Source organism: Triplophysa rosa, linkage group LG13 (genome assembly GCF_024868665.1).
Source record: "Triplophysa rosa linkage group LG13, Trosa_1v2, whole genome shotgun sequence".
NCBI classification, from domain to species: Eukaryota; Metazoa; Chordata; class Actinopteri; order Cypriniformes; family Nemacheilidae; genus Triplophysa; species Triplophysa rosa.
Window position 1 is genome coordinate 16,049,112 of NC_079902.1, and position 15,602 is coordinate 16,064,713.

General features: G+C 42.7%; 1 protein-coding gene across 4 annotated transcripts in view; it reads right to left on the bottom strand.

Moving 5' to 3' along the window:
• Positions 1-543: 543 nt before the first annotated feature.
• pcdh19 (protocadherin 19) overlaps positions 544-15,602 on the bottom strand; it is a 51,930-nt gene continuing 36,871 nt past the window's right edge. For all 4 annotated transcript variants that reach the window (XM_057349230.1, XM_057349227.1, XM_057349229.1 and 1 more), the window contains exon 5: positions 544-2,194. In XM_057349230.1, coding sequence (XP_057205213.1) covers positions 1,632-2,194 — 563 coding nt within the window. In that variant the 3' untranslated portion in view covers positions 544-1,631. The remainder of the gene's footprint in view (positions 2,195-15,602) is intronic.

The following is a 15,602-nucleotide window of genomic DNA, read 5'->3' on the forward strand; positions in this document are numbered from 1 at the left end:
CTTACGTCTTAAACACGATACTTTAGAAATGAGTGGAACCACCTTGAAATGACAGTGTTACTCTTACCGTTACTCGAGAATTAAAATGAACAACAACCTGTTATCTTAAAAGTTTAATGTTTGTTGCAGTTTTTGGTTTCTTTTGCTATCTCACTCTAAGCTCGTTGTACTGACACTACGGTTGGTGTTGGTTTTCTTTTTTTGTAATTTTTTTGTCTTTTGTCTATTTTTGCCCACACAGAAACTTGATGGCACAAGAATTGACCAATAAGAAACTCTTTTACAACAAGGTAGACTGCAATCAACAGTTGCCAGGGGTAACACAGTGACCAAAAATTCAAGATCATTTAAAAAAAGTAACATAGTCAATAAAAAAGGGGAAAAAGAAAGAAAAGAAAGCCAGTTGATTTCAAGTATAACTTACTGATAAAATAACTACACAGCATTAAATATTCTCATTATACATTTTAAATTATTTATAAAATATATTTTGGCATATATGTTTTTTTCCTTTTTGTGTTTGTGTACAAACGCTACTGTAGCTTTAGTTGAACACCAATGTTTATTTTTTCAGTTTTTACTTCCGCAACAAAACATTAAAGGGATTGTCACATAACAACAGATTATTAAAAATGATAGTAGTAAACCCTAAACAGAGTTTCACATAGCAAGACGTAAGTGACGACCCCTTCTATCCTAGCCCCATAGTCAAAATCCAAAAAAGTACAAGACCAGAGCACAAAGTTCTAGTAAACTGCGCTCCACTGGCTACAATCAGGAAAGGGCACAGGAGATTTCAAAAGCAACAAGTCAGATTTTTTCTTTTATCCATATACTGTATATATATATATATTTATATCTGGTTGTGAGTCTGAGGGATTGATCTCTCCCTATTCCAGTTTTTCTGTGAGCTTGAGCTGATAGCGCGACTTCATTTAGCTCCATCTTTGATAAAAAATAAGCACTGTAACGACCTCACGGTTTTCTGACATTGGAATGTCTTCGGGGGGAAACAGAGAAGGTTGTCTTATCAGACCAGTGAAGAAGCCACTGAAATGAAATGAGATCTGCGGGAGCATTCCTGTGCGACGTCCCGCAAATCAGACATTGGCGTGAGAGCGCAGTCGGGCGGTAAGAGTTCTGCTAATGTACATCACCATCTGTAACATCGGAGGGACCCACGTCCTCTATGGGAACAGTGAGCGGTTTGGCAGCTGAAGCAAAACTGCATACCAAAGAAGGCATTTTTCGAACAAAGTCTCTTTAGAGTCTACAAGGCATGACTGTATTTAGATATGACCAGTCGTACGCTGGCAGGTCTTTCTCCTTTAAGGGTAAAACGCGAGGGTGGGGTTGAGCATGTCACGCAGCACACAGTAACCAGCCTGTCCACTGCGGACAGAAGATTGCGTCTTAACATAAAAAGCATTGCTGTTGCTACCAAGCCACAATGACACGTTTTTAGCTCAGTTTGTTCGGCCTCTGCATTACCCCGTCCTCGTGGGAATACGTTGTGCAGATGTGTTCCTTCCCCAGCCCACACAGCTCGAAACTCGCACAAATACACACACATAAACGTAAACATATGCTCATAATAGCGTATGCCGTCTGTGTATATATGTGGAAGGCGGTTAAAGCACAATGTCCTTCAGACGCTTACTTCCGGGGGACTCTTTCTCACGGCCGTCCTGCAGGAGCGTGTTGATCTCCCGCATGGGCGGCTCACTGTCCTTCCCCTCTGGCTGCCGTAGCAGGCTGTGGTTGGCTATGCGCTCTGCGTCCCGGCACTTAAGCGTGTTGTAGGTGGAGGGCGGTTTAGACTGGGGGCTCTTCAGGTGCACGGGGGAGGTGATGGGGCTGACGGCCTCCCGACCGTTTCCGGCCTCGCGCACAGCGCCATTGGTCTTGGGGCTGCAGACGGCCGGCTCTGCCACTTGCCGCCTGCCCCTCTGTTCGCTCCGTTCCTCGTCCGGCCCGTCTTTGCCAAAGGTGGCAAAAGTCCTTTTGGTGGTACCGCAGTCCTCGTAGTGAGGTACGTCCACAGTGGTGGCCTCGATAGACAGGGCGATGACGTTGTTGCGACCGTGTTCGGGAGATTTCGCTCTCGCCGACATCGGCACCCTGGGCATCCAACAGCGGTCCGAGTGGCCCAGGATTCGACACTCGTCTTGGCAGTGGAATCCTTCGGATTGATCTGCAAAGAGAGCGAGATTGAGAGAAAGAGTTAGGTTTGTCTCTTAAACAGTGCAGTTTGCAGAGCTTCGGCTTATTTGTGTTTTCTTCTATGGATCTCAGCACAGTTTGTTTTGAATCTTTTTTCTTTTTTCTTTTCACCACATGTCAAAGCTGGAAAGGAGGCAAAGAATGTGGCAAGAGAAACAGCTCCACTCCATTTCGGCAAAAGCTCTTCCCTGGCTCTACCACTTCAAGTTTTGTGCTAGACTTTTGGAGGGTCTTTTAATAAACCAATTAAAGGATGCATTGTGAAATTGAAAGTGGATTCGCCTCTTGTGAGTAATTGTTTCACTCTGTTGCAATGCTTGTTGAAAGGAAGGTTTGGAGATTTTAGTGTCAGGGACATTGCGATACCCCATTGTTAAATGCTGATCATTGTGCTCTGTCATCTAGCTGGCAGTTTTAAATACGTAATGATGCTTTAAAGCTGTTGTGGAGTTACAAAAAAGATTTGTCAGAGCCAGTATTGCTACAGATATATCTTTTGTTGGGTTTAAAGGAAGGGCTATCAAGCTGTTTTTTGTGTCATTACATCAACAAAAGCCTGGCTCTCACTGGTTCGAGTTGACGAGCTGACTGTCTGTCCTCTTTGCTCTTATTTAAAAGAGATGCATGTGAATTAATCAAGGCAGCTCTCTTTTTATTAGTAGTCAGCCAAAAACAGCTTTTCAAGCCAAGTCCTTTGACTCCATACATATTTCATTATTGGCCATCTGGATAGACGGCAGCACAAGGGCACTCTACCTGCTTAAATGTTTACTAATATACACAAATGGCATTTGCATAACAAAATAGCTTCCCCAAGGCTTGCATTCATTGATTGCTGCATCTACACGCTGCTTACAATTAATAAAGAAGAGCTAATGTTTCAAACTAAAAGCTTGTCGCATCAAGAACGATAACTATAAAGATATATGATAATGTTTTGCTGCAGGTTCACATTTTACAGGTGCAAGCCCTTTAAAACTTGAGTGAATTTTGATTGGCTGTAAATGTTTTATTGTTTTATCAGCTGGAAAAAAATATCTCAATTATTTTGTTCCTCTGTATTGTTATGGTTGTGTGTGAACTCTATTCCCTTAAAGGAATAATTCACCTAAAATAAAAAATTCTGTCATCGGGGTTTATTCCAGATATCATTCAAAACCTGTTTATGACTTTTGTGTGGAACACAAAAGAAGATAATTAAAGAAATGTCTGAGTGGTATTCTGTCCATGTAATGGAAGTCAATAGGGGTCAGTGTTGTTTGGTTACTAGTGTTTTTAAATATCTTCTTTTGTATTTTGCAGAAGAAGAAAAGTTAAACCGATTTGGAATTACATAAGGGTGAGTAAAAATAAAAAGCAATTTACTATATGTTGGGTTGTCACCCGTCAACAAAAATAGTAAGAAAAGCTGTCAAACAGATGTTTGTTGACACGTTGTCAGCTGCCCTATTGGTAAAACAGCCCAAGGGTCGATGCCCTGGTACACAGTGGCAGCCTACGGTGACAGCAAGGGATTGTGGGAAGGGTTCGCACATTTACATCTGGCACTCCGAGCTTGACGGATCATCCAATTAAAATCACTAATTATCTGTCTTTTTCGAGACTCTGAGGGACAACGCAGCTTTGGGCCCTGAATCAATATTTAAAGATTGGAATGTTGCATTCCAAGGCCTCTGCTGCCAAAACTTGTCACCCTAAAATGTGATCTGATGAGATTGACAGATATACTGACCAAGTCAGGGGACACTTCAGGTCTCCTGCGGCACAGAAAATGAGAGGCGTAAAAATATGCACGTGTTTGCCTGTGTCTTGGTGCATTATGAGAGAGATTTGACCCACATATAGATAGCAGCATCCACACGCAGGCAGGCAGGCACGCGCACACACACCAACTCGCAGGCGAGCAGCAGGGAGAAGGGAGAAATTAAATTGAAAAAGTAAAAATAAATTGGAAAGTAAAGCTCTGGATCGACTATGGTATCTCAAGTGGCTCAAATTTAGCCCATAATTACCAGCCCCTGTGAACACACACACAAGTCCACATCTTGAAGGGGCTTTTCATCACCAAAAGTCAATGTTATCACCATAGCAACAAGGGTGAGTCTCGCCATTATCCAAATATGCAGCGAGAAACTGCCGAGGACGCCGCACCTGCCACAGCGCACGTATCTGCCTACCCAGAATTCCTCCTTTTATAGGAATCTGCTTTTCTACAGAAGCATGGATTTATCTGCATCCTGTCGATCAATATGAGGCACTTCAACAAGATTCGTTGAATGCTCAACACATACAAAAGCACATTTTCTAATTCTCCCCCTGTATGACAGGAGGGACATGCACATACGTAGCCTCGTTCCTTTAGGGGGTCTCCCGTGGAGCGATTCTCTTGTAAATGAAATCGCTCTGAAAGAACAACGCCATTAGTAGCTCTTTCGCATCCTGTCACTGGTTCATCCACAAAACTCACAGATGTTTCTCTCAAAGGTCTGTAGTAACCACACGAAGTTGCAATAAGACATGACAGCCTGTCAACCCCGAAACAAGATTCTCTTCCTATCTTTTTTCTCTATGAGAGATAGAAATATAATGCAGACAAATTAAGCAATTAAAGCTTCAATGCAGCTGATCTTAGAGTCGAGCAGAAGAGAGTATTAAAAGGCAGACGGCCCTCCTACGGAGAACGTCTATTGAAAATCATCAAGAAAATATGGGTGCCAATCAGATCCGGGAAAAGACTTAAAATGCAGTCCAGAGCAGTCAGTGGGAGCGTTTCCTATCAGAGATTTAAAGCTTCTTAATTACCTCGGCTCTGGTTTAATGCAGAAGCTTGGTATTTTTTATTTATTTTTGCTGTTCCACATTTAAAATAGTAATAAAAGTAGGTACAGAGTTTTAAAAAAATATCTTGGGGTTGAAAGTCTCGCAGTGCTGCTGACAAATCGGAAATATTGTGGTTTAATTTCGCACCGGGGGGATGAAAGAATACAGGAGGCGTTTGGGAGCATTTTAAATATGTGTACCTCCATCTACATTCTGCAGGGCTAAAGAATAATAAATAGCACCACTTGTAATGCAAAGGCTGAACTCGTCTGATAAAATACCCACTAGTGCTCTCATAGCTCGTAATAGAAAAACATCCGTTTGCTTCAACGTCGAGAGAGAAACTCAGCCCAGATCTTCCTCCTAAATGTTGAGCCAAAAATCCACGATAACTCACAGATTTGCTTAAGTCTGACTGAATCTAAGAGATCGCTGTGGCTACAAGGGTGGACACTGAAGATAAAAGATCTGTTTTTAATTCAATAAAATGATGTCTGTTTACATACATAAAGCTAAATTAGCTAGATTTGTGGCTGGGCTGAGTCTTACATACACAAAACAAAAGGAATGGCTTTTAATTTGGACAGAACATGTTTTGTGTCAATGCCAGACTTTTATCTTGTTTGGCAGCTATTCTGCTCCTCCTTGGAAAACGCACTTTCTTTTCTCTCCAAAAATGTGGGCATGGGCGGTGGAGGTCTGCTGTGTTGATGTAATCCAGAAAGAGGGCTGGGGAAATTTCGCTAATGTGCCTGTTTAGACAGGCTTGGACTCGGTACCAGGGAGAGCGGGCATACGCTCATGAAGGCAGTCCGTGACTGGGGATGTAATTGCAACCACAGAGCCCTGCAGTTTTAGCTTGACACTATTCAGTCACTTTGGATTTACAAGCTGAGGAAAGAACATCGTTCCTTTTAGAAACAAGGTGAAACGGACAATGAAGCACACGCAACACGTTTGTAATAAATCTGAGCTGCACAATAATGCAATGGTTTGAAGATTAACAATATTATATATGAGCATGATGTAGTGCGGCCAGACGCACTCTACCTTACAAAGCATTAGTTATTCTTCTGTTTGTCTGCCTGCATTGTTGTTCTGTATACCCGCCTGTTGAAACAATCCAGCTGGAGCCGGCTCCTGTGAGAAATAATTTCTCAGAGTGAAAGGCCAGACATCAGTTGTGGCGTTTGTTTTATTTAGTTCTCTTCACCGCAGGTGGCGTGGTATGAGAGAAAATAGGTGCCACATTAATCCATGTGACCCCGTGAAGTACAACCCTCTGCAGGTCGGCTTTCCAGTCAGGTCTTTCACTGCAGATTCCGCTTTGCTAGCGCGCTGCCCTGGAGCGCGGCCACGCATTAGCGTCTGTCCAGCTGTTGTTTGTTAATTGAGCTCTGTGTTCAGTTGGCTGTATGTGACACTAAATAAGTGTCACGTGGGCATTGTTCATTTAATTCAGGCGCAGGAAGGGTGGCCTGGGTGGATTTGCACAGTGCTTTCGTCCAGGCTTGGGTCACGTCAGGAACCCTGTCTCCACTCTAACACTATCGCTAGCTGCCATGCACAGGCTACGACAAGCCAGGCAGACGCTGGGGGCTTCCCATGAGGGAGAGTCCAAGTGATGCTGTCATCCCAGCCAGGCAATTCAGTCTGTGCATCATAAATCAGCCGCGAGCCCTCAGCCCTGCGGGACCACAAGATGGAGTGTGATGGTCTTGTTTTTACAAACAGTGGAGGAGGATGCGTCACTGAGCCACGAAGATGGTACTCAGTGTAGAGGCCTTGCCATCTAGAGCTGCTCTCCAACGTTCACACTCCATCTGCTCGCGCTCTCTCTCTTTTCTCCCTCCAGCGCTTCCTGTTTCACACCATCCCGAAAACTCGGCTTTCTTCTTACCCCTGTACATCTGCTTCGCTCTCTTCCCCTTTCAATTCCGTGGCTCCTTTAGGAAAGTGACCTTGACGTCCTATGTCTTTCTTCAGTCTGATATTAATTATTGAAGATATTATACTCTCTGCTTGGTCTTGTTAAGGCCTGTCATACGGGTGACAAATCAGGAGTTCCCCGTGCCGGCTTCCATGTCTTAACATTAGTATCACTCAATTTATGAAAAAGTAAATCAGGGTCTGTTCTATCTGGCACGGGTAGGCGTGTTTGACGGTCGGACTCCTCAGTTTAAAAAATTGGACTAAAATCGTGTAGTGTAATCCAGCCTCAAACACACACTGACAATTTAACGTATGTCTGCGGTTTACCATTGCACCATTTATTTCAACCACTGCCATTTGTGTGAATTAGTGTCACGGCTAGAAACTATGTATCCCCGCCCTGTCAACCCCTACATGGCTGGTCCTAGTTAAAGGATGAATTTCTAAACTGGTGCTGACAAACAATGCACCGGCCGTAGATTAGTACAACCAGTATCTGCTTAACAGCTGTGTAATTGCATGAAAAAAACTACAATGGTGATGGTGTGTTATGCAAATTTGAGCTGCTTTATGTAGAAGAGAGAGGTGGGTGCTGGAAAAAAGACTGCTTGATGTTGTGGTATTGAGCTCAGCTTGTCTCATGGCCTGTACAGGTTGAAACTAGATCATTTGGCATTATTGCCCATAAGTCAAATGTTGCTCTGATTGTTACTAGAAATCTATATTTAGCATTATATAAACTGATAGCTTAGATTAGATATGTTTATTATCATGATCCAATGCCTCACTAGCATATTCAACAAATCTAATAGGGATGGTTCACCCAAAAAAACATTCTGTCATCATTTACACAGCCTCTTGTCATTTCAAACCTGTATGACTTTCTTGCTAATGCAGAACACGAAAGAAGATATTTAAAAAAAATGTTGTTAACTGAACAGCGGCAGTACCCATTGACTTGGTATTTTGTATCTATACAATAGTTCTTCTTTTGTGTTCTGCAGGAAGTCACACAGGTTTGAAATGACAAGAGGGTGAGTAAATAATGACAGAATTTAAATTTTGGGGTGAACTCTATCCCTTTAAAACTGAAAGTACCATTAGCATGTGACATCCGGGAGCCATTTTGTGTACAAGATACTGGATCTTGAAGATAACTTAGTGATGAGACTGGATTTTTCCTCCAAGTTGTTTAAAGCCCTTAGAAAGTCCTTAATGTTGTGTCACTATACACTTATAGCTGTTGTGTGGTCAGTGTCATGAACACTGTGCTAACACAAGGGTCAAGCGACCTCCTGGATCGGTCCTCCACTGATAGAAAACAGAGGGAATCTGACAACAAATAGGGTTGTATGTCTCTGCGCCCTTCATGGGTTGGGAAATTACAGACTCCCTCATTAGTTTCAGATTAGCTCAGAGAAAGGCACTGTTGTGGTACTCGACCCCGAGCTCTCTTGATAATGGCGGACCCCAAATTAACCCGACTCATAGATCTGGCACGCAGTTTGAGCTCGGTCGTCTTTTTCAAAGGGATTGGTTTGTGGAGGACATTTTTAAATACTTTGTAAAAAACGCAGTATTCTGTGTTTAAGCTTGACCGAGCGATGTAGCTAATTTACTCGGAAACCCTTGAGTCTGAGAAGAGCGAGAGAGACAAAGCACACAGTAAATTACATCTGTGAGGGGACGAGCTGGGCTTTGGGGGTTGAGGGTTGGGGGGGCTACGAAGGACTTGAATGTACTGGCTGCAGTGAAATTAAATGATCTGTGAGAGGACCACATTGCTGAAATCAGTGAACCTTAGTGATATGTGCAAGCCGGATTTTTTACTTGAAGCAAGCCTATGAGATAAGGCTTTATTTGCTATTAATAAAGCATCCAGCCCGACTGTAACTAGCTTCAGGGATGGCAAAAATAGATGTGGGAGTGCACAATTGTACAGATTTCATCTATTTACACTCTGAGTTTTATGACTTTCCTTTTTTTAGTCAGTTAGTTAATTTTTTTTTACTTTGCCCACTTCAAGAACTGTCTATATTTTAACCTAATTTGTCTTTATGCTTTTGTTAGAAGTTACAAGATCTACCCCAAAGGAAGAATTAAGCTAAGTACTCTAACATGTTCTATTACAGCTTCTATAGCTTTGTCTTCCTCCCATTGTGCTATTGAAAATGTGTTGTTTTTAGACTTGTTGCTTTATTCGATGGGAACGGGTCTGATGCCCTGTTCCTGTCAGGCTAAGACTGACACAAACGCACCTGGACACAATGCAACCTGAGTACGTAAAATCAATGGGTCTTCCTTTCAACAGCTGGCCCCAAGTGCGTCAATTGAATACTAATATCTCCACACTGCCATTCCCAGTGAGATGCGTGTGAGAAGCCTGCTTGCATAGACTCTGTTACATAATTAATGCAATGTGCCTTCTCATTCAGCTATGTTCACTGTGTCAGCTTTGGCTATGCCTTTTATATTCTGTTTTATCTTGCTTTTCAAACTAGCCTTTTTTCTCTCACACTTTCTTTCTTTTGTCCCTCGCTCTTCTTCTTTCTCTTCTTCCTACCCATGTCTGCATATTTCTCTCCTACTTTCTTTTAACCAACTCAGTCATTATTTCTCATGCGCCTCTCTCTCTTTCCTCTCATTTCAGATAATGCAGGGCAATTTAACAGTGTCTGTTCCATTCATCCTAAGTTTTGAGACTTGATTGCATGTGTCTGAATATCAAGATTGTGCACTATTGAACTGAGAATTGAATTCAAATAGTAAACAGGGTGAAGAATTGTTTAATGTGAAGAGAACGAAGAACATTTTTTAAGAAAATTTGAATTCTATTCTCAGTTAAAATGTAATACAATAAATCATGTTCAAATTCAGAATAACATTTTCCAATATGAATTACCCATGAATATTAGCATTCACACAAAACATGGACTATTTCCAGAGCCATTACTTTAATGATGTTGAAAAAGCAACTTTTCTAAATTTAATTCTTACCGATTATATAATACATATAAAATATATACAGTACATTTATTATCATTTTTTTAATTACTGTATATATATATATATATATATATATATAAATTATTATATTTATTTATTTATTTTTCCATTTGACATCCTGCAAGTTTCAAATTCTGAATGGCAAACAATCCTCAAGTTCAAAATTGGGCCAAACCCTGATGCATATACAGACTGACATCACCATGTGTGCGCGTAAAAGGGTGTTTGGGAAATTGCTACCTGTAATGAAGCATCCGCTTCCCCTCAAACCATCATAGCCTGACCCAACCTGTCGCCTGCCCGTGTCCAGGCTCATGACAGGAGTGGGCGGCCAAGAGGAAGGACATGACAACAGAGCCCTGCTGGCTCACCTGATGCTTATTGTACCTCATCACTGTGATGGTGAATACGAACATACTGCACTCAGACCCAAGTCCAGGTGCACTATAGCCGTGCCCCCTCTAAGACGATAACCGTCTGGCCTCTCAACAGGGACACCACACCCTGTTTTGTTTTCACATCCCTATAGATGCTTACATTCACCTTTTTAATTTCTACTGAAAGCTTCTCAGCGGTGTAAGCCATAACTCGTGTGTCTTTCTCCACCCTCTGCCACAAGCCCAAAAACACATCAAGCTTACAACAGCCATTCAGGGGCCCTGACCAACTATTGCCAGACAGTGTGTAATATCGAATACATCAGTGTCAGAAACAACGAATCATAAATACACGCAGCAACCAATCCTCGGACAACAAGCCATCAGAGCGTAAACAACACCAAAGAACCCACACACAACAACTCACACCCAGAGAGAAACAACACCGGCATGACCAATGTAGCATCGTCGACCTAGCACCCTCCCACGACTAAACTTATTATGCCAAACTAAACCACCGCCACCTACACCCCACACTAAGTCCATAACAACCCTGAAAACTACAACCGCCGCATGCCCAAACCATCTGAAACCCAGCATACTTACATTCGTCTCACGAATCGTGCAACAACGCACTTGACATCCCCATACCCAAATACAACAGTATAAAGGTATGCCTTCAAACGATGATCCAGGTAGAGGCATTCGAGCTGCACTGAACCTTAAAGTATGGCTGATCCAAAACAAAAGCAACAAACAAATAACTAACCAAAACACAGACCACACAAATCACTAGCACAGAAAATTCACTACTCACAAATCGCACCCAGAAATACAGCTCCTCAACCCCAATATAAAAGCAAAAACCGGCGTGAACTGCATACCCCATAACAAGCAAGCCCAAAAACAATCCTGCAACTCACAAGCAACAACGCGACCCAGCAACAACCTAGGCATACACCCGGCGGGTAAATGACAGGCATTAGAGGCATCAGTGAAGTCACGTTGCTGAATGCCGAATGAGCATATTACGCTCATCTATATGCGAGAATCACCTAAGCTGACTCATCAAGCGAGACCGAATTTATCCTCGTACAACGTTTATTCCCTACACCGTTTCCACAGTTTCCCTCTTACTGAGTAAAGGGGGTTAGGAATGGGAACTGTAAGGAATTTAATCATTCTGGTTACAATTCTGACTCCTCTTAATGATTCCATTAATGATTCTTTTAGTAGTTCTGAGACAGAAAGATTTGGAAATGAGAAATGCAATTATTGCTGCATTTACCGCCTTCAGCAGTCTCTTATGAAAGCATTTTAGATTGCAACAGAACAGATATAACAAATCCAAAGGAACTGAATACTTCAATTTGTCTGAAAGGACTTTTTATAAGCAGTAAGAAGTCAGGAATGGGCCCCAAATACATTTCAAAATACACGTTTTTTATATTTTTATATTTTAGTCATTTCATTTCTTATCGAAAATGAAAACATTTTCAGTATTTTAGTTTGCGTTGGCAAAAGAATGCAATAGAGGAGTCAAAGTTAATATAAAAATATTAATTTCTGGTATTATTTAATAACAATAATTCTGAATTGTTCGGAATAATCTGGGATTCTGGGATAAAGAAAAACGGGAACAACAGACCTCTAAGTCATTGGAAGTTAGTGGGACATTGGCAATAGGAGACACCCAGTTGTGCCAGAGGGGTGGGTGGGATTGCGAAAGGCACAATGTGGGCACTGTTGCTGTGGCAGAAGTTAATTGGATTTCCTCTGTGCCCACTCCTGCTCACATGCAGGCTTGTGACATTAAATGCCCTTATCTATGACAAGAGAGTTATACGGCGTATAGAGAAAGCGACTTGTCTTCATGCGCCCTACTGACCATACCCAGTCTATGCTCCATCACATTTCCAGCACAGCCAGCCCAGTGCTCGACTGCAAGGGTGGGCCGTCTGGCATACTATATCACAACAGCCAAATGGTCTTGGAAGCAAGACCCCAATGATTGTATGACAAAAGCTTATGATCTCATAAAGCCTGTCGATTAAATTAGACATATATCATCAACGGCAAATCATGTAAGTGACAGCCAGATCAGAGCGCATGCTTTAGATCTTTTGAGATGCTAATGTGAGAGAAATAATGAGAAAGCAAGAGGTTTTTCATTGTTAGGGTGCATATTATACCTTAGCATGGAAAGACAAAAAGGTCTTAGCTCCCGCTGTGATGTTTGGCCCGGCTGATTGTGTTGATCTCCAGTCTCGCAATGCAGCAGCTCATTCCTGCCTAGTCTTTAATGGATAGTGCACAGGAGCATGGGAGCGTCATTAAAAAACCCATTTTGAGGTCTCCCCATCTGCCATTAAACTTAACAGCCAGTCATTGCTGGTCGTTTTTATCCTCCTTTTTAAGGGGTAGCGGTAAGACCCTTAAAACCATGAAGGTTAATTGGTTACTCAGAGGATGAAGTGATAGAGTTCAATCTGCCCTTTTTGGAAGGCTTGAAAACAAGGGTTGTGTGAAGTTTAGGTAACATGCTCAAAATGCATGCCACACGGTCTCTCTCCTCTGAGAAAAAGGTGGCTCTGGGGCCGCTTTGAGAGAAAGGAAAGAGACCATTTGCACGTAAAAGGTTTGCTGGGGGGGTCTGAATTTTAAATCTGAGCGCACAGGCCTTTGGGCAAGGTAGGAAAGGTTTGTGGCCCTGTTCTTGGTTCCTGCCTTTAATCTTTCATCAATGGCTCATAATCTAACCCCGGCTGAAGTCATTTCTGTGCAGGAGGGAGGATAGTTTTGCTGAAGAACTGAATTTGAACCCACTGAGATCCTCTGAAATGAGGTGAGTGAAGATGCAGTGAGGACAGAGGGATGAGGGAGATGAAGTTGTGCCTGTGAACTCAGCCAGCCATTTCCCACAATTCAGTCACTGGCCGTCTGATGGCACGTTTGTGCATTTGCATTTCTGCTGTCAAAGGTCCAGATCATTTTAATGTTGACATCATGACAAATGAAAATAGATCAGAATGCTGCCCAGGGTTTAAACCTTTCTTAATGGCTGCAGTTACCTCCGACCGACGGGCATGGTAGCTTTTATTTTATTTTTCAGGATGAGTCATAATACAGGATGAAATGTGATGTCAGTCAGTAGATGAAGGCAAAACAGAAAAAGTAGCTGGCAAATGGAATGTAGTATATAGAATATAGAAAGCTCTATATATATTTAGATGCACGCTGTGTTAATATGAAGGGGGTTAAAGAGAAATTCTCGCACTGCCGCAGTGACAGAGCAGCCAGCTCTCTCTCTCTCTATTTTCCCTCTATCTTTTTCTCCTTCTCTATCTCTCTCTCTCTCTCTCGCTCTCTCTCTCTCTATTTTCCCTCTATCTTTTTCTCCTTCTCTATCTCTCTCTCTCTCTCTCTCTCTCTCTCTCTCTCACTTACTCACTCACACCCTCCTCTCTCTTTTCTACCCAGCTGCAGTGATAAATGTCTCTTTGTATTCCGTACAGAAAACTGCCGGGTACAATGTACTTGTCAGAAGACAGCAGATTTTTTCTATTACAGTTGGAGAGTATACGCGTAATCTTTCTTGGAGTGAACGAGCCCGGCCTGAGAAAAAAATATACAATTGACATTTGGCGAATGGCATAAATGCCGCAACAGCTTATCGTGTGTGTTTGCATACGTGTAGGCGTGTTTGAGAGCGCTTTGCTCAAATGTGTACACTCTTTTAATCAGTGTGTATTTCAGTGGACACACATGCGGTTTAGTCCGTAAGCAGGGATCAGGGATGTTGAGTTACAGCGAGTCGAGCTGAGCTATTCTAATGGGAGTAAATGGAGTTGAGTGGGGTTTGCTGTGGGTGCTGTGGGCTGCGTGCCAGCAGGGATCTCATCCTGGCGTCTATTAAACTGCCTGCCCACTGATAGAGGCGAGCTTTTTTGGCAGCGCTCGCCACAAGGTCCAATCCGCTCCTCGTCAAGCAAAGCGACTGTGAAGATGATGGGCCGGTTTAGCTCGGCATTGCTGCTGATGAGATTTCACTGATTGGATGAACGTTTTATCCTCGACATGTGATCTGCAATTTACCTCCGCCCAGGTAGAGAAATCCTAGGGTGGGATGCGGGAAATGCTTCATTGGAGACGTGGGTTCCCTAGCAGCGGTTACGATGAGCCCATTACACATGGAGAGGGTCCAAGATCCCTCCACAGGGATGGATTTTGTCTCACCCCGCTATTAGTTACGTTCTGGTTAGAGCACAGCTGAGGCAGTGCGGTTAGCTTTACGTTCTGTACCCTAGGGGCTGCTACTTTATGACCCTGGGCTTTGTTACCCGTGGATTTTCATGTAATGTGCGTTTGGATAAGGGCTATGTGTCAGAAAGAGCCAAGAGGGTATGGAGCACATGGGCATGGTGATGGAAGGCGGGTGGCTAAGCATAAAGACAACTCTTTTAAAGCGCAGATCAATCAGGATAGCAATTTGGCACACTGGAGACGGCATGGCGCCACACTGCAGCTCGCTGTATTTTATGCGTCTCAATGTGCCTTTGCAGCTAAAACCCTTCCACAATGCTTTTATTTTTACAATCTCTACCTTATTAACCCTTGAATGCACGATTTCTTCCTTCTTTCAGTTTCGCCCACCTCGCAAATTGACTTGAGATTGAAGAGCAATACTTCTTTCTCATCGTGACTACCAAACAGAACATTACCTTGCCTAAATCTCCTCTGTGTTCAGCACAAGGCCAGTCTCAGAGGATTCCGATTTGTGCTGAATTGCACCCAGTTACATATGTGTTCAACAAACAGCTAGGATTCAGAGTGTTTTCTGAGGAGATTATTAACACGCAGCCATAAGCAGGCGTTGGCAATCAAATCCTGAGCCCTTTTTCCTCTCCATCCCGATCTATTTCTCGCTTTTCGTGAATCAAAGCACGGATTGTCTGGAAAATGAGCTGTCAACTGAGGGTTGGCGATGAGATACATCAACCTCATTGCAGACCCTAGAAATAATGAACCTCTCTTTTTTTTTGTTCAGTAAGCTACCCATAACAAGTGAGGGAAAGATAAGAAGCCCCTTTCTTGAGCTGATTAAACCCTATTGCGAGTATTCAAATGGAGGTTTTGCAGATGGGGATTCAAGGGAGAGAATGCAATTCAGAGATGTGTGATTGTCTGAGATGTTTTCGTATTTTTGAGAGGAAAGCACACCTTTAAAGAGACAAAAGATCTCAA